This window comes from Larus michahellis, chromosome 14, assembly GCF_964199755.1.
Source record: "Larus michahellis chromosome 14, bLarMic1.1, whole genome shotgun sequence".
Classification (NCBI taxonomy): domain Eukaryota; kingdom Metazoa; phylum Chordata; class Aves; order Charadriiformes; family Laridae; genus Larus; species Larus michahellis.
Window position 1 is genome coordinate 14,311,049 of NC_133909.1, and position 21,382 is coordinate 14,332,430.

The 21,382-nt window shown below is 40.7% G+C and overlaps 1 protein-coding gene across 31 annotated transcripts in view; it reads left to right on the forward strand.

The window, feature by feature from the left end:
• Positions 1 to 20,329, forward strand: part of BPTF (bromodomain PHD finger transcription factor) — a 58,337-nt gene extending 38,008 nt beyond the window's left edge. For 7 of the 31 annotated variants that reach the window (XM_074607774.1, XM_074607757.1, XM_074607762.1 and 4 more), the window contains 14 exons: positions 144 to 305; positions 1,282 to 1,430; positions 1,797 to 1,920; positions 2,447 to 2,667; positions 3,890 to 4,112; positions 4,344 to 5,230; positions 5,967 to 6,049; positions 8,577 to 8,802; positions 9,240 to 9,589; positions 12,953 to 13,126; positions 14,019 to 14,211; positions 15,226 to 15,310; positions 17,182 to 17,368; positions 19,422 to 20,329. In XM_074607774.1, coding sequence (XP_074463875.1) covers positions 144 to 305; positions 1,282 to 1,430; positions 1,797 to 1,920; positions 2,447 to 2,667; positions 3,890 to 4,112; positions 4,344 to 5,230; positions 5,967 to 6,049; positions 8,577 to 8,802; positions 9,240 to 9,589; positions 12,953 to 13,126; positions 14,019 to 14,211; positions 15,226 to 15,310; positions 17,182 to 17,368; positions 19,422 to 19,458 — 3,101 coding nt within the window. In that variant the 3' untranslated portion in view covers positions 19,459 to 20,329. Of the gene's footprint in view, positions 1 to 143; positions 306 to 1,281; positions 1,431 to 1,796; positions 1,921 to 2,446; positions 2,668 to 3,889; positions 4,113 to 4,343; positions 5,231 to 5,966; positions 6,050 to 8,576; positions 8,803 to 9,239; positions 9,590 to 12,952; positions 13,127 to 14,018; positions 14,212 to 15,225; positions 15,311 to 17,181; positions 17,369 to 18,658 lie in introns of all 31 variants that reach the window. The other 24 variants (XM_074607775.1, XM_074607778.1, XM_074607758.1 and 21 more) reach the window with 15 other exon arrangements.
• Positions 20,330 to 21,382: the final 1,053 nt, after the last annotated feature.

The following is a 21,382-nucleotide window of genomic DNA, read 5'->3' on the forward strand; positions in this document are numbered from 1 at the left end:
AAGAGTCTTTACCAAAGAAAGCATGACACATTCAAAAACGATTGTAAAAATAATCTTGTAGTTTGCTGTTTCGTACTTGAAAATAGTCATTTCATTGACTAACTACTCTGCTCTAAAACTGACTGTTCTGTGTACCTCAATAGCCACTAGCACAGCCGCCACTTCAGCCACAACCATTGCCAGCACAGGGCAGACCTTCCAGATCTCAGGCAGTCCAGTAACGATGGCAGGGAAAGTGATAACTAAGCTGCCACTCCCTGCAAACAGCAAGATTGTTGCCGTCAATGTGCCATCAACTCAAGGAGGTAGGGGAAAGGGAACGGAATTAAAAATGTATTCCAGCTTGCTGATTAATTCTCCATTGACGCTATTTTCCCAGTGAAGTAAACTGTGACTTGAAGGGGGAAGAAATATTTATGTATGTACAAGTTTCTAGAGCTTGTTCCCCCTGTATTGCATATTTGTGTCCGTAGGGGAAAAAATGCAAGTTTTTTTGCCTATAAATTAGTCTGCATTTCATAGTGCAAAATTAGAGGTTTTATTTTTAACGGTGTGGAATGAAGCATGCTGTTTTTTTCGTTGTCTAAATTGTACATCAATAAAACAACTTTCTTCACAAAAAAAAAGCTGCTGTTCTTAGTTATTAATGCCTGCATCTGCTCTTCACTGATGAGCAACAGTTTGGCTCCGAACTAAGATTAGTGTTTTTTATTTCTTGCCTCAAGAAGAGGACTTAATACTTTGAGATTTGTGAATGTGTATTGAACAGAAAAGCTCAATTCTCTGTCTCCGTTGTACTTAGCATCTGAGGAAGTCACGAAGGCTACTAGTTTTGTATTGAAATTTCTTAGGTGACAGGAAAAGCATTACCCATTTTCTTCAGCACCACAAGGTTGTAGGTGAAAGGTGTTTAAACTGGTCTCCTACGTTTTAAATTAATCAGATTATAGCTTTTAATGGTTGTCTAATACTAATTGTGGCGCCCTGTCAATGCGAGGACTTACTTGCTGTTACCATCAAACTGATCTTTGTCAAGATTCACTCTTTCCTCAGTCTTTTCTAAAACACCTGTTTCCTAACTTAAAATGTAGTAGGACTATCGACAAAGTCCAGTGCTGCCTCTTTTTACAATATGACAAAGGTTCTCCCGAGAAATGTTGAAAGACTCAAAGGTGTTCTAGAAACCTGGAGACTGATTTCTAAATGCCACCCTGGAGTTGCATTTACTTCTTTTGCTGGCAATTTAAGTCATTAATGAATTCTCAATTTTTCTTTAATTAGGTGTTGTTCAAGTTCAGCAGAAGGTATTGGGTATCATTCCATCAACTACAGGTGCAAGTCAAACATTTACTTCATTCCAGCCAAGGACCGCAACCGTAACGATTAGGCCAAATACCACAGGGACGTTAGGAACAACGAGCACTTCACAAGTAAGACGGTTTTCTGATTATTTAATGCAAAAAATGTGGGTGCATATCTTTTAAGTTATTGGCAGATATTAAAAGTTCTGTCTAGTCACTTCTCAATGTTTTTGGCTCATCTCAGCAATAGCGTTTATGGATCCTTTATTCCAAGGAGGTACAACAATTCTCTCCAATTGGAAAAATTAATAGTTTAGAGCTTGGTAAGCCTTGGCAGTGTGGGCATGGATGAAAAAATACTGGATGTGCTTGTATCTTGTCATTTCTTACTATATTAAAATTAAAAAAAATAATAATATATAAAACCACATCAGGGCCATATCCCAGCAGCTTTTTTCACAAGTTTACATCTGCACTCCATTCTGGTGTATGTAGGTAGTGCAAGGGACACCGCTCCGCCCCGGTATGACAGTAATACGGACACCCCTTCAGCAGTCAACGCTTGGAAAGACCATCATTCGAACACCTCTAGTGGTGCAACAAGGTATTCTTCCAGCCAGTAGGTTCATTTTAATATTTAAATTTCCAGTGTGAAATCCATGGTTTGTTTCTTCATAAATACTTTCTGAATCGTGTGTCCCAATGCAAAAATACCTCATTTTGATGCTTGACTTCTAATAAGTGCCTCTTCTGGCTTTTGAATGTGTTGGTTGCAGGCTTTGTCAGTGTTGTTCATCATTGACACCAGGATCTTTACGTCCATTCGTTTGAAAACAAAAATAAAAGTTTAGAATAATTGTGCATTGAGAAAGCCTTTTTTTTTTTTTTTTTTTTTAAAAGGCAAACTAAGTGTTTGAAGTACTCTGTAAGTATGTGAATTGAATTAAAATGGAAAACATTTTGCAGACATTTTTAGTCAACCACACAGACAAATGGTTTGTAAAGAAAACTTACGTGCAAACTGCAGTGTTTGCTTCACTTACCTGGTTGTACGCTACTGCGAGTCGTTGGTGACTGGGAGGTTTGCTGTGCTAATGGTTAAAATGTTGGAAACACATTTCTTACCACAAATTATTCTCTTACAGGTCAGACACAGCAAGTGGTGACGCAAATCATCAGGGGTCAGCCTGTCTCAACAGCAGTCTCTAGTACCAGCACAGCTTCTTCCAGTGCTGGACAGAAGATGGTCACAAGTCCTGGCACACCGCCTCAGATACAGCCACAAACCACACCGCAGCCCCCTCGCCCTCAGCAGGGACAAGTGAAGCTTACTATGGCCCAACTCACGCAACTAACACAAGGCCAGGTAAAATATTTTACATCCTCTGGGCATGAAAATGTGCTAATAGTTCTGATACATCTTAGCCAGCCTTTGGATTTCAGCAGTGTAGTGTATCTGCTCATAAATTTGTTTCAGCCTTCATTTGGGATGACCGATGGCATAATTACAGGCTGAAAGAAGCTTAAACACTATATGTAAAGTCTTAAATATCTCTTCCTATTGTATTCCCTAGTAATATAACTAGCATCAGGAAAGTTTAGCACAATGGAAAATTCTTTGCATTAATAGCAGTAAGGAACATAATTATTTTGTATTTTGTAGAGATTCAGAACATAATGTTCATTCCTTGTCATTTGATTTTATGCGAAGATTTAGTTTTCATGTTATCCAGAGTCTCAGAGGAAAAATTACAGTAGGTGGAGCCGGAGGAGGAAAAAGTTCTTACAGCTTCTGCTCAGATCATGAAGGTCTGTTGGCAAAAAATAAGTTTAGAGTCAAGCCATAGGGTAAAAACAGACTTCTGTGAGTTACCACAATAGCTACTCTTCAAATTATAAATAATATGTATAAATTATTGTAATATATAGTCTACTTGTTGCTGGATAAGATTGTTCTGTGTGGAACAAGAGAGTTCACTTCTACACCAAAAGATTCAGAAGGTTTTTTGTAGGGACCTTATTCTATTCGATGGGTTCACAAAACGTGAAGTTCTGCGATGCAGGTGTTGGGAGCATACCCTGCCTTCTCCATCGCTGAGCTGAGTGGTGTCGCGAGCTGCCTGAGTGTTAGCTTAAGCAACAGAAATTCACAATACATTGCAGACTGAACAGTCAGTCGTGAAAGCTCACCCTTGGGCAGGATCTGATACATGGTTAGGAAATATTTTCAGTGCCGAGAACTTTTACACAAACTGTTGGGGTTCTTGAGAAAGTAATTAATAGTGTGTCTACAATTATCCATGCTCTGTATTGCTTGTAAATTCTAGGAACAAAGGTGTTCCATTGTAGCTGCTTTCTGGCTAGAGTTCTTGTCGATATTTGGATGAAAATATGTGTAACTAATTCCAACCCAGTAATCTGTTGATGACAGTATTGTCAAAAGTATTTTAGTATTTCGTGATCTCACATGCTATGTATGTGGTAAAAGTATTGAATTCTGAAATCCAAAACCCTAATTCTCCCGATTTTCACCAAAGTATGTCTAAGAAATGTCTCACTAATACATCAATATTAACTTTTTTTTTTAGGGTGGCAGTCAAGGATTAACTGTGGTAATTCAGGGACAAGGTCAAACTACTGGTCAATTACAATTAATCCCTCAGGGTGTGACGGTAATACCTGGTCCAGGACAACAGCTTATGCAAGCAGCTATGCCAAATGGTACAATTCAGAGATTTCTTTTCACCCCACTACCAGCAGCTGCTACTACAGCTAGCACAACTACAACAACAGTTTCTACTTCAACCACGGGTAAGCTTTGTTCTCCTCAGCAGAAAAATCTTCAATTTAGGTTGCACGGGAGTTTTTATGGAGTTGGAGATGGTCTCTTGTTACAGTAAATTTGTTGGAAGCATATTATAAGCTTAGAACTCTCTTGAGTTTCTGCATAGAGCTTTGCAGTAGATCTAAAAGGTTCAAATTAGTAAGGCTCGCAGACGTGTCATCTGAAATGAATGGAATACCTGTTTTTATCCTTCACAGCTACAGGGGAACAGAAGCCAGCTCTACAGGCACAGCCAACATCGGTGCTGCCGCCGGTTCAGCCGCAGCCTCAGGGTCAGCAGCAAGCGCAGCCCCAAGCGCAGAACCAGGGCGCTCAGCCCGTGCCGCTGGCCCAGCCGCAGGCACCGCAGCCGGCTCTGCAGCCCGAAACCCAGGCCCAGCCTGAACCTCAGACTCCGGCGACGGTTGACTCTCCAGTCACACCTGAAGCACAATCGTCTAAATCTCCAGTTCAGTCTCCAGCACAGCCCCAGGCTCAAGGGCAATCTCCAGTGCAAGTCCAGAGTCAGCCGCAGACTGCAATCCTTCCACAAGGCCAGTCCCAAGCCCAGCCTCAGCAACCAGCTCAGGTGCAGACTACAACCCAACAACAGATTCAGATGCAGCCCCATGCTCCCATACAAATTCAAGCTCAGCTGCAGCAATCACAGCCTCAGGTTCAGACTTCGGTCTCAACCCTTCCAACTACTCAAAGTTTAAATCAGGTTCCTGTGCAATCCCCAACTCGTCCTCAGCTGCAACTTCAGCAGCCTCCAACAAAAGTTATTGCAGTGCCTCAGCTTCAGCAACAAGTCCAAGTTCTCTCTCAGCTTCAGTCACATGTTGTGGCTCAGATACAAGCCCAACAAGGCAGTGTGCCCCAGCAGATCAAGCTTCAGTTACCTATTCAGATCCAACAAAGTAGCCCAGTACAGGCTCACCAGATTCAGAATGTGGTGACAGTTCAAGCAGCTAGTGTTCAGGAGCAGCTGCAGAGAGTTCAGCAGCTCAGGGAGCAGCAACAGAAGAAAAAGCAGCAACAGATAGAAATTAAACGTGAGCACACCCTTCAGGCTTCTAATCAAAGTGACATTATCCAGAAACAGGTAAAGTTAACAGAAGGAAATGAAAACTTCATTAATGAAACAAATCTCATTTTAAATGCCTGTTCTTGTTAACAATGTTAATACATTTGATAGGCAGTTAATTTGATTCTTTCAAAGTTAGTGCACGATTGCTTTTGGCAATTTAATTAACTATTCTAGGTTAATTCAGCACATCAGGTCGATTGTACCATGTTTGCAGTCTTCTGGCACCTTCATTTGACTTTCCACTAGCTGCTGGGACAGTACGTCTTTATTCTCAGTTCAGGAAGGCTAGGTTGTAGACAGGAGAGCTGATGTTCACAACACATGTACTTCCATTGCCTGCTGTAGGAAACTGAGGTTTCAAAGAGGTATCTGAAATGTAATGCTGTTGGATGGCTGCGGGGCTTAAAAAAAAAAAAAATATATATATAATAGTCTCTTACCATTTCTTAAAATAAAACAACCAGTCACTGAAGAAATACTGTCAATTTACATTTAGTCCCTAGGTTTTAACTTGGCATAAGCAAAATATCCTACTCTGTGGGGGGTGGAGATGATGTTAATTTTCAATTTCATTTTCAAATAGTTGCTTTAAACAAGCACTGCTCCCCTGATAAAATCAGTTTTATTTCGTCACTGAAATAAATAACACTTTTTTTCTTTAAGTTAGGAAATGTCCTGGTTCTCCCAGTAATGTTATGAAATACTGGCTAAAGCTTTCCTGTTTTATTTTGGATTCTGTATCATCCTACAGGTGGTTATGAAACAGAATGCTGTCATAGAACACTTGAAACAGAAGAAGACACTGACTCCAGCTGAGAGGGAAGAAAATCAGAGGTGAATATCCATCATAGTGCATCTTTACGTGCAAAAGTTTTACATCTATAACATCCTTTAATGGTGGTATAATAAAACACTGGTTTGTAAAAACTTGCTTAAAGACATTTTGCTATTTTAAAAATTGGTTAAAGTAACAGTCATAATGACGTTCTTTAAGTAATCGAATCCTGTATATTCTCAATTTTATTTTGATTATATGTTTTTAAAGTGAAATTTTGTACTGCATGTGTTTAGAGCTGGCCACAGTTTTTAACTTCAAGGTACAAAACATCCTTGAAGGAGCACAGAATAGAGAATTAATGGTTCTCTTGCAGAAAAGCCTGGGTTTTGTTTATCCTTTATCATGGCAGTTTATTTCCATTCTTGGCCACTGTACATCCCACTCTACAGAAGGAGTTGAAGAATTGGGAGATAGCGCTATTCGACAAAAAAGGAGATTTTTATGCCTGAAGCTGCTAAACACAGATTTGGAGCGTTTGTCATTTGTCTTGGGTTATTTTGACTCCTTTTCACTCATGCAGTTGCTTCAGTCGGATAATCACAGAGTGTGTGTGTTGTCAGTACGCAAAAGATTAATGTTTTCTATAAAATTTTGATCATCGAATCAGAGTACAAGCTTTGTTGATTACAACAGTATCACTAGGTGCTACTCACCTAATGTTGGCAATCGCGTCGAGAATAAGAGGTGTTATCGTATACTCTTCATTTAACGGTGTCCACAAGAGTTCTAACTAGCTTGCTTTGTGGTACAGCTGTCTTGTCTTCTCCAGAAGTGTAGTTGGGCTATCTTTCCTGGTGAAAAAACAGACTAAACCGATACAGTTCAGGTAAAAAGAGCAAAGTAAACAAAATGGTACGGCCCTACTAAACAGCTAGCGTATTACACTGTCATCAAAATACGGATGTATATCAAAAGACAATACGTCTGAGCCGAAGAGTACGGAGTTAACAGCAGCTGCTTGCCCTGGCCGTTGCTATTTTGTTGTTTGCTTCCAGCTCATGTGTCAATGGGAGTTATTTTTCACGGTCACTCTGGCAACGAGAAGCATTGTTTTCTAGAGGGTTTGAAATAGAATGGGAAGGGAAAAGTAAATTCAGAAGAACCAAAATACATTCATTTTCTGATTGAAATATAAAGCAGAATAAATGAAAATTGCAGAACAAATGAGCAGGAAAAGAGGATTTTTAAAGCAGATGAAAAATTAAGCCTGAGTTGTCATTAGTGAAGAAATTGGGAACCGTTTTATAGTGAATTTGATGCACTGAAAAATCAGTCCTTATGGCAAAACACAAAAACTTAGTAATATTTGGTGGTCACTGGAGGGTGGAAATGTATGTTTTGGAAGTTGTTACAGGCTTCTGGCTTGCTTTCATCCCACATCAGAATAAACAACATCCAGTTCTTTCAAACACGTTTGTGGAAACTGAACCGAGTTGTCGTGGCTTTGGCCGGATGGGCCCATCAGAACAACAGATGGCCCTCCCCCCCACTCTCCTCAGAGGGGAGAGGAAGGGATAAGGAGATTTACGAGTTTAGAAAAAGAACTAAACTACTTTAATGAAAATAATAATAAATAAGAAAATAGTAAATAATAATAGAATAATAAAAATTAAAGAAAAAAGTATACAATATATACAAAACCGTATCCAGCTCCCAGGATGACGATCGCGTCACCAGCAGACACAGGGAAAGTCCCAGACTGGAGTCAGCGATGGACAGGAGCTGAATTCCGGAACTAGAGTCCGGAGTGCTCGGATCGGGATCAAAGGCAGACGAACAGACAGGGTCCTCCTCAGACGTCGGCCACTGAAGAAAGAGCGAGCCAGAGCCCCCTTGCCCCTTTGATCCCTCAGCTTTTATACTGAGCGTGGTGCAGATGGGATGGAATACCCTGTTGGTCAGTTTGGGGTCCCCTGTCGCGTCTGCTCCTCCCTGCAGGTGGGACCCCTCTATGCTTCCACGCTTCCGACCCTCTAACAGGGCAAGCAGCGAAGTTAGCTGACCTTGGTTGTTATAGCAATAAGTCTAAGCAAGAGCCCCTGTGCATACAGTTCCTTGGTGTAATCAGGTCTTACCACTCTGAGAGTGAGCGGTTTCTAAAGAATATGCTGTTAATTTCGGGCTTTAGTCAGCTAGAAGAGGCCCAGCTAAAAAGTAAAATTACAAATCAGAAAATTGGTTCTGTTTTACCTCAAACCAGGACACAAGTGAAAATACCTCTCATCGTACCGAAGCCTAAGCTCTGGTTGGAGTTTTGTAGGGGAAGGAGAGGAATGATCAGTAACATGAAATTGGGACTGGCCCTCTTGAGCCTAACTAGGGACGTCATCTCTCCCCGCGGTGTTCTAGTAAATAAGTGGGAGTGGGAGCAATGTGTGTTACTAAATTTACCTGGTAGTCTTAAGAAATGTAGTAATTTAGCTTGCGACTTGCAGAGACTGGAGAATTAAGTGGTTCTGCATTCTCAACTGGGGATAAATAGGCAGCTCAGCACAACGTACTTTTCCTTTATTTCTTCCCCAGAATGATTGTGTGCAACCAAGTGATGAAATATATTCTGGATAAGATAGACAAAGAGGAAAAACAGGCAGCTAAGAAACGAAAACGAGAAGAGAGCGTAGAACAGAAGCGCAGTAAACAGAATGCTACTAAGCTCTCAGCTCTGCTCTTCAAGCATAAAGAACAGCTGAAAGCTGAAATATTGAAAAAAAGAGCACTTCTGGACAAGGATCTACAAATTGAAGTGCAGGTAAGGACAGGTATTCTCAAAGACCAATTTGATTTTAGGGTGGGGAGAACATTTCTGCATTCATTTTTGATTTATCTGTTCGCTCAGTGAGCGTTTAAAGAAAGATACGGGAAGAAGTTCCTGTTGCGGATGCGCAGATCTCTGCGAAGCTAGTATATGTCCTTTTTATGCTTCTTGGGTTCCTCTGGACTGAAATTGCCTTGTTTCCTGAAACAGCTTCTGATAAATTACAGCCAACGGGTCATAGTAGGCTAAGAGTGTCATCCCTTAATGTTATGTGAATTGTAGGTTAAGCACATTTAAAAAATTGCATATTTAAATGGCTTTAATTATTTTCTTTTGGTTAAGCATTGGGATTTATGTCTAGATTTTAATCCTGTCCTGGAATAATCACATGAAGTCCCTCACTCTCTATTTATTCGTTTAACATACTTCAGGAGGAGCTAAAGAAAGACTTGACTAAAATTAAGAAAGAAAAAGAAAAAGCCCAGGCAGCTGCCGCGGCAGCAGCAGCCGCGGCTGCAGCAGCCGCAGCTGCAGCCGCTGCACCACCGCCGCCGCCACCACTGCCACCGCCGCCACCGCCGCAGCACGCAGCCGGCGTCACCTCCTCCTCCTCCACCACCGTCCCGATGCCAGTATCCTCCCAGAAGAGGAAGCGAGAGGAGGAGAAAGATTCGTCAGCTTCCAAGTCCAAGAAAAAGAAAATGATTTCTACTACCTCAAAGGAAACAAAGAAGGACACAAAGCTTTACTGCATCTGTAAAACGCCTTACGATGAGTCTAAGTGAGTAGCCAACGCCGTAGCCCTCTCCTGTGTATTCCTAGCTTTAGCTTTAGTGTTTAGCTGTTAGTGCAAGGTAGTGCTAGAACCGGAGATAGGGTAGCAGGTGTTATTGCAGTGATCACTAAGGCATAAAGAATAAAGTCTCTGTTTTCCACTAGCAGTTACAAAACTATTAACATACTTGATTTATACTATTAATGTACATGATTTATATTTCTACTTGTTTGCATGTTTCCATTGTATGACCTTTCTGTCTCACATGCACATACTCTTTTTCTTTTTTTTTCCTCCTCTCTCTTATTCTTTCTTTTGCCGTTTTGCCTCTGCCTCGGAAGCAAGTGACAATTTGGTTTGAGCAATTTCTTGTGCACAAGTAGCTGGTGTTCTTTAGAAATAGCTTTGGTACCGTCTTCCAATAAATTACTGGTTTTTGGTAAGTCAATAGAAAGTAAAGGGTGTTCCGAGTTCCTGGAGTGCAGTTCACTTTGGACAATGTTTCAGGCAGAAATGTTTTCTGTGTGTTATAATTTACATCCCAGGGTTGATAAAAAAAAAGAACGTGTAAGCATTTGACAAAGTGAAAACTGCAGTTCTCTGTAGTTTGATTCTGACTGTGGACGAGGAAAAATATTTACGCTATGTACAAAGTTTGTGAAGAAAATTCGTAGGTGCTGGAGCGGAGGATTGAGTGGGTTGCAGGGGACAGCGTTACGCAGTTCTGCTTAAGCTAGAAGTGACTACCATCAGTAACTAGCAATGGTTAACATGTGATAGCTGTGTAGAGATGTATGTAAATAAATTTGACTTCACACCAGTTCCAAGTGAGTATGTGTCTGCTCAACAAGTGACAATACCAAAGAGTATTCATTGGTGTCATTTGGTGGTGATTGAAGTGCTGATAACAGGAGGAAAGGGTAGAGGTGGAGTGGTGCTTTCACTCCAGCAAGGGTTCTTCATTCCACAGCTGGGGCCAGGACTAGGGGATCTCTTGAGGTTCCTTCTAGCCTTTTATTTTTTTAGTATATAGATGTATTTCCAAATGAAGTTGAGGTCTTTGGGTTTTTTCACCTTGCCTTGCTGTTCAGCAGCTCTGACCATTACACCAGCGTGGGGAATGGCACGGCTCTCTGTGCTGCCGTCGCTGTAGGAACAGCGGGTCGCTGATGCTGTTGTTAATTCACTGTTCATTCTAAGGGATGTCTAAGGGATATCTCGCTTCAAGTCAGAACGTTGTGTTAGGCTTTCTGTCACCCAGTAAACTTAGGAGGATACCCTGTTCTCATTTGGTCGTGATACCGAACACAGGTCTGTGTGTTACCGCTGCCCTTGTTAGTGAGCGATAGAGCTGTCACAAAACTAAAATGGGATGAATGAATTCTGTGGGCAAAAGGATTCATCAGACTCACTCCGGCTCCAGTGGGCGTTTGAGTAAGCTGGTGAGAAATGTGGGCACAGGGTGAGTTTTGGAGGCCTGAATTGAGAACTGTGCTTAAATGCACGGAATAAAAACTTCAAGAAAATGAAATGTTAATAACTTAGTAGTATACTTAGCAATATGATTCAGTTCAGCTGCTTTGCTTTTTATGAATTCTAAATTTTATGTTCTTGCAAACGATGACTATACTGTTGAACCACATTATCCTTTCACTATTGAGAAAGGAATTAGTCAAGTTTTAAAACGGTTTTCTGATAAACTTTTTTTATTTTCCTATGTATATAGGCATCAGATACTCCTCTTTGTGCTGGTGTCTGTCTTCTACTTCAGAAAAGATAGATGTGCTGCTTGAAAAGCTAATTTGTGGTATATTGTGAATACCCGATGCATTTTTTAGGACGTAGTAAATCCTCAAAAGTCGTTCTGTTGTGTATTTTATTGCAAATCTCTTACGTTTAGTTCTGGTTTGTGATACTCCAGGGCTGTAAGGATTTGCTCATGCTGGTTTCGAGGGTGGTCAGTAAGGGTATCCTTCTAAGATTCCTACTGAGATTCCAACGTATTTGTTAAAGCATCGTGTGACACCCGTTCCACATTCTGGTGCCAAGGTTCGGCATCTACATCCAGGCCTAAACGTGCTTCCAGATCACCAGGAGCAAACAGACGCGGTCTGTCTTGGCGAGAGGACACGGGCTGAATTGCTGGTGATAGTTGTCGGAAGGAGCCGTGTCTGTCCATTCTTTATGGAAGGTTGGGTTGTATGATAATGTTATTTATTTTTTTTAGGATTTGTCTGACTGAAAATTAAGAGAAAAGGGAGGATCTGAGTATGCGGGACGTATGCAGATGCCCAAGAAATTAGAGATGCTTGTTTTGTGGAACACGTGCTAGCTTCTGTCCTGTTGCTGGTGTGCAGTGTCCGGCGGGCAGTGCTTGCAGGCGGGGGGCAGGAATTCCTACAGCAGCACCTGGCAGGTGGTTGGCAGTCTCCAGAATTTAGGAGGATGGAGGTTCTGAGTCAGCTTGCTTTTGCTTAGGCAGAGAGAATGGATGTGTAACTTCGCCCATCTGGTTGGTTGTCACTAGTCATAGGTATGTTTTGAGATATCCATACACAAAATGTCAAACATCCTTGCATAATATTTTACAGTTTTGTCATCATTCTGTGCAAGGTCCCATTCCCATGATTCTGTACCTGGTCCCCTTCGCTTTGTGTCATACCACATCTGGTTCCGTCACACAGCTGTGTCTGAGAGTAGACATTATTCTCTGAAGAAAGGTCCACGTTCCAATTTGTTGCAATTTTGAGTAGTTTAATATGTTTTTCAGTGCGCCCTTCCCTCCCCCCCCCACCCCAAAAAAAAAAAAGGCAATTACGACAACCATGTCCTGACCCAGTTTTCTTTCATATCATGTTATACCAATATGTACCCTACCCATGGCTGGTATGCATGTTCTTTGTAGTATACTCGTAACTCCTAGTTGGTGTTTGCGCTTTGCTTTTGTTTTTTAAATTAACTGAGACCTACATTTTCAAATCTTAAGGAAATGTTTCAGTGGCTTTTGAGCTACGGTTTTGAAAATGTAAATCTTTTTCTTTGGCCTTGTCTTTTTGTGCCTTTTACAGTTTTTCACACACGCATTGGAGACATACGTTTTTAGCCCAGTTTTGTCAAAAGTCTGGTTACATATTGATGTGCATTTTAATGAACTGTCAATTTAAAATTGACCCAAGTGACCTTACTGACAGCATAGCGGCAGCATGAGATGTTAGTTTGTGAGGCTAGAATGCTAGGAAGCAGGGAAACCAAGACAGAAAATTGAAGAAACAGGCCAGCGAGAAAGCGCATCAGGGAGAAGAGCAGGGAAAAGTGCCATGCCATTTGAAATGACAATTACATTGTCATTTTCATTGTGAATACTTTTAGGTTCTATATTGGCTGTGATCTTTGTACTAACTGGTATCATGGAGAATGTGTTGGCATCACAGAAAAGGAGGCTAAGAAAATGGATGTGTACATCTGTAATGATTGTAAACGGGCACAAGAGGGCAGCAGTGAGGAATTGTACTGTATCTGCAGAACACCTTATGATGAGTCGCAGTGAGTTCTGATAAGAACCTCTTCTTTGATGTTTAGGTAGCAAACTGCTCTGACTGTGGTTACCTGTTCCTTACAAAGCAAAACCGAAGTTACTCTGCATATGTTGTACTCGTTTGTAATACCGATTGCTTTTCAGTAATTGTCTTCCCCTCCAAAATGTTTCTATACAGTAAATGTTTAGGAAAAGTGACGTTTTCAGGGTGGTGAAAATGTGTTGGTTTTGTTTGTTTGTCTTAAAAAAAAAAACAAAAAACCAAAAAACCCGTGTACTTTAAATTGGGAAATTTATTTTTTTCTTTCTTTCTTTAACAAGGGATGGTTAGATTAAAAGACAAATGTAGTATTTAGTGGAATTTTTTGTGCTTTAGTCTGATCTGGGTAGAAAGTATAATTTTCATATGGGGGTATATGGTCGGTATCTTTACTATAAGGCTTTGTGTCATAGATTCCCCCTCCCGTATTCAATTACAAGACTGAAGCTTCCATTTGAAAAACGGCTGTACAGAGTGAAACGAGCCCTAGTTGTAGCCCAGTTTGCACAAAATGTGTCTTGAATTATTTTGGAATACTGGTTGGGTGAGACTTCTGGCATTACACTGTTCCTTTCAACTCTAAAGCAGAGGAATGACTTTTGAAATCTTGATTGCTTGAAAGTGCCTAGTATAAAATCTAGAAACTAATTTTGAAATGGTCTGTAATTTAGCCTGTTTGCAAATACAAAAGCAGTTTGAATAGTGTAATTAGAATTTGTCCGTCTGAAATATTACGTTACGCTGTTGTACTTGATCGTGCCGAGTATCTGCTTGCGTGCAGGGGATTGCAGGCTTATGTATTTAAATGTGACCGTTGTACTCCACAGATCAAGTCGCTAACATTTTTGTGGCTCTTGCAGATTTTACATTGGCTGCGACCGATGTCAGAACTGGTATCACGGGCGCTGTGTTGGCATCTTACAAAGCGAGGCAGATCTCATTGATGAGTACGTGTGTCCGCAGTGTCAGTCCACCGAAGATGCCATGACTGTGCTCAGTCCACTAACTGATAAAGATTATGAAGGCTTAAGAAGAGTACTACGTTCCTTACAGGTGGGAATAAGGGTGGCAGCAAAGCGGAGTGATGTACTCTGTAGGACATATGTAGGGAGTAGGCTTTGATTTCTCTTCTAGTAGTTTTGAGACTTTATAAAAAGGAAATCGCAAAGCTTTTTTTTCTTTGTGAGAAATGCCACTGTGTCAGCTGCAAACTTGATTGGTATTATAGTGCTGAGGAGTATTTACAATAATTAGTATATCACTGCTTCTGAGGTAGCGAAACTAAACAGTCTCTTCAGGGGAAGGCTTTTAAAGGAAGCAGGTTTACGCAGAGTACCAAAAGGCGGAGCGGCAGCCTCACTGCACAGCGTGTAGAAGGTGCGATGTTCTGCTCTCAGATTAGTTTTCTGTAATTTCTGGCCTATGTTTCTCTACTTTAATCTCAGAGATACTAGATTTCAAGAGCGTTCCCACAGAAAGTCGTTATCAGCATGTAAATGATGGCGTCCTGATAATAAGGATTACCTCGCTGTCTGTTACAGCATATTTCTGGTTTATCTGTCACTCCCAGATAGGCCTTTGCTGCTACAACTGTAAAGAAGTTTTCAGAATTTGGGTAAAATAATTGTGTGGTAACAGAAGTCCTCAAAGAGCAGCGTTTTGTGTTGTCCTATATTTTGCAGACATTTGTGAAAACACATTAATTTTAGAGTACTTGGAAGTGAAAACAGTGGCTGATTTCTGGGTGTGAAGAGCCAAGCGCTCTCGGTAAATTCCTTGCATCCTTTTCTATGCAGCCTGTGTAGCGCCGTATCCTGTTATGTCTGAATTTCACGTTGTTTCCCGTTTTGAAGACCAACTACTCAGTCATTGACACTGAGCTTTAAAATTTAAAACTTTACCCAGTCATCAGATGAGAACTAGTTACCTCTTCGTATAATGCTGCGCTTCTTCCTTAAATTCATCTCTAGACCCCAACAGATAAAAGCATAATGAAAATATTTAGCTAATAATAGCGCAAATTTAACTTAATTATTTTTTTTTAATTGTATCTTGTTTTCCTGACAGGCTCACAAGATGGCATGGCCGTTCCTAGAACCAGTAGATCCCAACGATGCACCAGACTATTATGGTGTCATTAAAGAGCCGATGGGTAAGTGTTTCTGAGCAATAGCGCGAGTGAGTGGATTCGGGTTTTCGAATGTCAAATTAATTGCCTGCTGACCATTTCCGTCCTAGGGATCTTAAAGATATGTTCTGCAGACTGCACAGTTTTTGCTGTTAGGCAGATGAAACAATGTGATTTCTCACTGATATATTTAGAAGCTCACGAGGGTTAATATATCTACTTTGAGCTAACTTCTTAGCCCTAAATACTGTTGGACTGATGTATAAAATGGGAAATTCAGTTCAGCAGTAGGATAGAATTCTTGGTTTTAGATTACTGCATTTATTTCAAGAGGACAATTTTGCTATGTTGCTTTGCTTGGCTTTTTTCTGTCTTTGTGCACCAGTTCCTCCTACAAAGGGGGGGTTGCGTACTCTGGAGTTTGAGGAGGACGCGGTGCTAATACAGTTAAGTGTGACGTGCGGCTGAAGGTGGAGTTTAAAATTATCTTCATCCGACTTGGTGGTGTACTAAATTTCATGCTGTATGTAATTCGTCTTTAAAGCTAGATGAACAAGAGTTGATTCAAGCGCTGGGCGGGGGAAGTGGCAGAGGAGATGCGGCAGCTTCACAGTGTTTTACTCTGATCTCAGTAGACCGTAGCAAGTAGCTAGGAATAAGCTAGGTAAGCATGTGAATGTGAAACCTCTTGGGGACATCTGCCTCCTGCCAGAAATGGTGTTGCTAAATGTTATTCCTTTCCCTACAGTTACTGAACCCGTACCTTTTCACACGTCTCAGTGAGAGCTGGTGTAGCGTTTGATCTTTCCCACCTACTCCTTATTGATCCCACAAATAGGAAAGTTAAATTTAGTATCTTGACAAAATTATAGTACGTTGACTGAAAATAATACCTTGCTTAGGAATCGTCTCCTTTTCTGTTCCAAAGTTTTGGATTGTGCCGTTATGAAAATGCTAAACAGTGCCTGCTCTGTAATTGATGGGTTAAAGTTGATAAGGAAAGCTCAAGTAATCACGTAATTAAGCATATGATGGTTGACTGAAGTGAACAAAAGTGTATTCAGCTCTTTCTGATGTAACTAGCAGGAAAATAAAGTTGTCAGTTCGCAAGTAAACATGTGTAAAATACACGGGGTAATCTGGGCCCATCTAGGTTTGTTTTTACACATTCTGGCATGACTGGCATTTCAAAGTAAGCATTTTAAGGGCATTTTCCAAGGGCAGGTCATTGTTTTTCCAGCTAAAAGTGCCCCTATACATTTAGACAGCTACATTTGTAATTGGCAGTTCTCGTTCCCCTCCCTCTTTCTAATTTACATTTGCATTAAAGTAGGACAATCGCTGCTTGCTTCACCATTCCGGTCTCATTAATGTGTCTAGTCAGAATGAGAGCACCGGCATTTTACATGATCCTGCACTTGAAATCTCTTTCATCTGTGCCATGAGGTAACGCGCGTATGCCCACGAGAACTGGTAACTCATTCAAAGCCAACCAGGAGTTCAAACAAATCATCAGAAGGTCCGATAGCTGCTACCTGTACGCGCAGGACTCGCGCCTCAGTGAGGGCTGTAGAGAAAATAAAGCACAAGTAACTGAGTCCAGATTTGTCTGACTTTTTTTTTTCTCCTTAATTTCTTCAGAAAAAGCAAGTAGCTTCCTGCAAAGACCCAAGTTTTCCAATGTCATTTTGATACTTGCATTTTACTTTAGCTGCACACGGCATCTCCACGTGTAAGTGTGGATCCTGAAGGAGACCTGCTGGTGTCACCGCCTCACAGCCAGCGTTCGGGGAAAGCAACTAACCGAGATAGGCTTTGCTTCCCCCAGCCTCACCATACGAGCTTCTGTTTGGGATGAAAATGTCTCATTTTAATAATCTTTCGTTTCTTTAAAGACCTTGCCACCATGGAGGAAAGAATACTGAAACGTTACTACAAAAAGGTCACGGAATTTGTGGCAGATATGACCAAAATTTTTGATAACTGTCGTTACTACAATCCAAGCGACTCCCCTTTTTACCAGTGTGCAGAAGTTCTCGAATCATTCTTTGTACAGAAACTAAAAGGATTTAAGGCAAGCAGGTAAGCTAAAATCTTCCTCATCTGCTCTTCGTCCTCATGTTCTGTTGTCCCCTAAAATCTCCTTAATGCTTTTGTGAGCTTCCCTTGCATTCGTACAGGGATTTGCCGCTCCGTGCGCTTTCCTGGACAACAGCTTTTCTTTTCAAGGGGAAAAAAAAATAAAAATCTGTTCTGTAATAGCCAGCTGTCATTTTCCATCAAAATTAAGGCTTAAATATGATTTTATGGAGGTTACTTTGTAATGTTTGTTCAAAATGAGTTGTTAGATGCAAATTTGGGCAGTGTCGTAAATGATTTTGGAACGACACTTTCAGTCATGGCTGCAGAACACTTCCCGAGACTCCTTTCTGACCGGGACAAATCCTGCGGTTGCGTTGTTCTGGTCATGGTCTGCTGCGCACTGAGTACTGTTCAGATGCCAAAAAGAGACAGTCCTTCCGTGAAGCTTATGATCTAGTGAAGGAGATTAAAATAATTTTTACTACCTTCTCTCATCTTTTTATGATTTCCCATATTTGAAATGGGGAGAAAAAGTAAGGTTTAAAGTAAGATATGGAAAACTGAACACAATTCAAAATTAACTACTTAAAATTAAACTTATTTTTTATAATGTTTTTCTGTCGAAGAATCGATGTAGAGCATTTCCCTAAAGAAGACGACTAGGCAGCTCTGCTGCAGTTTTTTTTCTTTTTCTTGCCGACTCTGTCTGGTAGCCCGCACAGGGCAGTCGTGTGGCTCCAGCCAGATTATCATGGGATAATTCGTCCAGCTGCTCCTAAACCCGGCTTACTCGCCCCAGCCACGGAGCGCACGGATCTCGGCAGTATCACTGGTGTGTCGCAGCATCAGCCACCTGTGAGGGTCACGCGTGCCGGGTGCCTGTCAGCCGCGCTCAGGAGTGCTGTGAGTGCAGGGGCTGCCGTTGTCCGCCCGGCTGTAGGGTGAAGGCTGTAGCAGGCTGCCGCTCCAAAGGTTCATGCGGGATTAGGTCCATCTGTAATTAACCAAATGGAGAGCTCCGCTATGTGTCCGGCATTGTGGAAGCTGTCCGATTTTCAGCATGCAGCGAGGGTAGGATCGATAAGAAGGGATGGGATCAAATGAATTAGTCCAGCATTTTTCTTTCCAATTTAACACTGCATTAATGATTTTTATCAGGTAGTTTTCAACTCATGTTTCCGTCATCTTGCTTTAGCTGGTTATCTGGCATTTTGCACGCTGATTTCTTTGCTGCATCTTATTTGTTATTGTTTTTCATTTATACCATCCGTCTTCTTTCTTTTCTTGCAGATTGTGATATCTTTAGTCTGAACTTTTTAGCTGGAGTCAAAACTGGATGTTGGGGTCACTTTGTTTTATTGTACAATTTGATGACATTAAACTGCCCTAAAAATCCAGATCATTTGTCTAAAAAGTAAATGTTGTCGAGTTTTTGGTTTTTGTTACCGGCAAACGTGTGCTGGTAAACATAACTGTATTAACAAAAAAACTGTCCCATTCCTCGAATACTGTATTGAGAAAAACGAAAAATTCATTTTGGAAACCGTGTATTTTATTGTTTTATTTTCAGTCACTAATAAAACTGTGAATGTCAAAGAGGAGTTTTGCTGAACTCTGATTAGCAAAAATGTGATTTTTTTTAACATGCCTGTTCAGTTTTTTCTATTAAGTTAACCCAAAGACTTCTTGAATAAATTTAAGCAAAGTATACGTTATTATAAATAGTCACAATTTAAAATGTCTTTCTTTTTTTTTTAATGGACTACTATTATGTAAATATGAGAGTAAAACTGATTTCAGGCATCTTGGAATATTCCAGTGACACGCTGCGTTTTACAAGTACTGCAATATTTGTATACTGCAGGAGAAAATGTGCTTAAAATTCAGAGAGAATTCTTTTAAGTGTTCTTCTTGTCTGAAGGGGGAAAAAATAAATGGAAGCAACATGGTGGTAATTCCCTCCTTGTGCTTTACCCTCGGCAACACCTTTGTGGCAACTGTGTTCTCCAACATGAAGGGTGCTTAATTCTTGACTTTCTTCTGCATTCTGCAGGTCCCATAACAACAAACTGCAGTCTACAGCTTCTTAGAGTTCAGCGTGTTAACCTAACACACGAGCAAGAATCTGGTTGTCTGAAAATTTTTAACTGAGAAGCCAGATGTTTTTAGTCAGGTTATCCTGACGAGACTTGATGTAAACTGCGTTTTTATTGGTCACAACAGTCAAATTATATTCTTGGCTTATTTTGTCCAAAGGACAAAGAAATAAAAATCAGCAGCACCACTTTCTTGTCAAGATCAAATTGTTGTACTATTGTGGCAGAAGCAGGAAAACTTTGTTTTGTTGAAGGAGAGAGAGAAAGAGAGCAAGAAAAAAAGATACAGTAAATGGGGTCACGTTTAACTCCATGGAAATGCCACGTCTGTTCTTCAGTGAAGAAGCTGGTTTAAAGTCCACACAGAAAACTTTGACTGTATTTATTTATTGTTGCAAAAAAGACGCTTTTTTATTGCTGCCCTCATTTGTCAGCTAATTATTTTTTCTTATAAATCCAGCCCCGGTCACATGTAATCCATTCTGTATCTTAACATGATTCCTGTAGGTAAAAGTACAAGAAGACCTCTAGGTGTCTTTTCTTTCTATGAAAGGAGCTGCTATGTACACATGTGCACACACACACAACTGGGAATCAACAATGAGTTTATCATTCATGGTAGATAAAAACAATTAAGCTTGCATAAAAGTTGGGCTGAGTGGTCATGGACTACAGACTCTGTTGCCTTGAATATAACAGTACAATTTGTCATTTACTCTGCACCAGACTGAAACGAGTAAAATCTATTTGAAGGTATCTTGTTTGTAAACATTTGTCAGATTCTAATTTTTTTCTTTTGTATTAAAATTCAAAATATGGATGTATATGAAACAAAATAAATGGAGATAATTGTTCTCCCCACAGATGTAGGTGTCTTTGAGTGTGCGCTAATATGTTTGTAACGCTCTGGGGATCTGTTCGGATATTTCACGTGCTAGGGGAGGGAAGCGGCCGGGGAGATCTGACTTTGTCTGGCTCCAGAGGTAGCGTTCACTACGTTTCGTTCCTGAGCAGCTGTTATCCCTTCATAAAGCTTCTGCAGTGGTGCCAAAATTACTGTAACCAATAACGTGGTAGGAAGTATTTTGTGAAATGTCACTGCCCACCGCTGGATTAGGTGATATTTCGCCAAGTGCTCTAGGAATGTGAAGTACCGGGTGTAATTCTGGCTGGGAGAGGCTCTGGACTGCTCCGCGGTGGCCTGTCCGAGGAGTGCGGCTCCGAGGGATAACCTGGAGTCAGGAGAAGATGCCAACTGCAGATGACGCTGCAGTTTCTTTCCGATCTGTCGCTGCCCCGGCGTGTATCTGAATGACTTGCCGATGTTGCCCGTCTGTAGTTCTCAGCCATGGTTTGCGTGCGGCTCTCCACCCGTGTGACAAGCTTTTGCACTAATTCACACTCTGTTCTGCAGCGATCTGGGATTTACCCGATTGACGGATAAGCTCCTTTTGGGTTTAACCTCACACCTTGCTATGCAAGAACCTCTTCTGTTATTTTTTTTTTCTTAAAAAGATGTTGCTACTGACCACACTTTCTTACACTTCCAGGCTCAGGTGTACAGGTTCTTCTGGGATAACTTTATCTAATAAAAACCCGTGGTTTTTTGTACATACAAATGTTGTCATTTAACCTCTATGTGAAAAATTAATAATTGTTCAATGTGAAAACAATAATCCATTTATGCTTCTTAAAGTTGAAGAAGAGTAGTTGCATTTAGGTTATGTTGTCCTTTGACGTTTAAAAGAAATGCTGCATATTGTATGCATTGTGTTTTTAATGCAAAAAGGAAAAATCTCAACTTTTAACAGCATTTGAACATATCCTGCATCTCGTCAAAACTTCACAGTATTTCTGTACTATTTATTCATATATAAATACATATATGACATCATTTAAAACTTTCCTACCTGTAGGC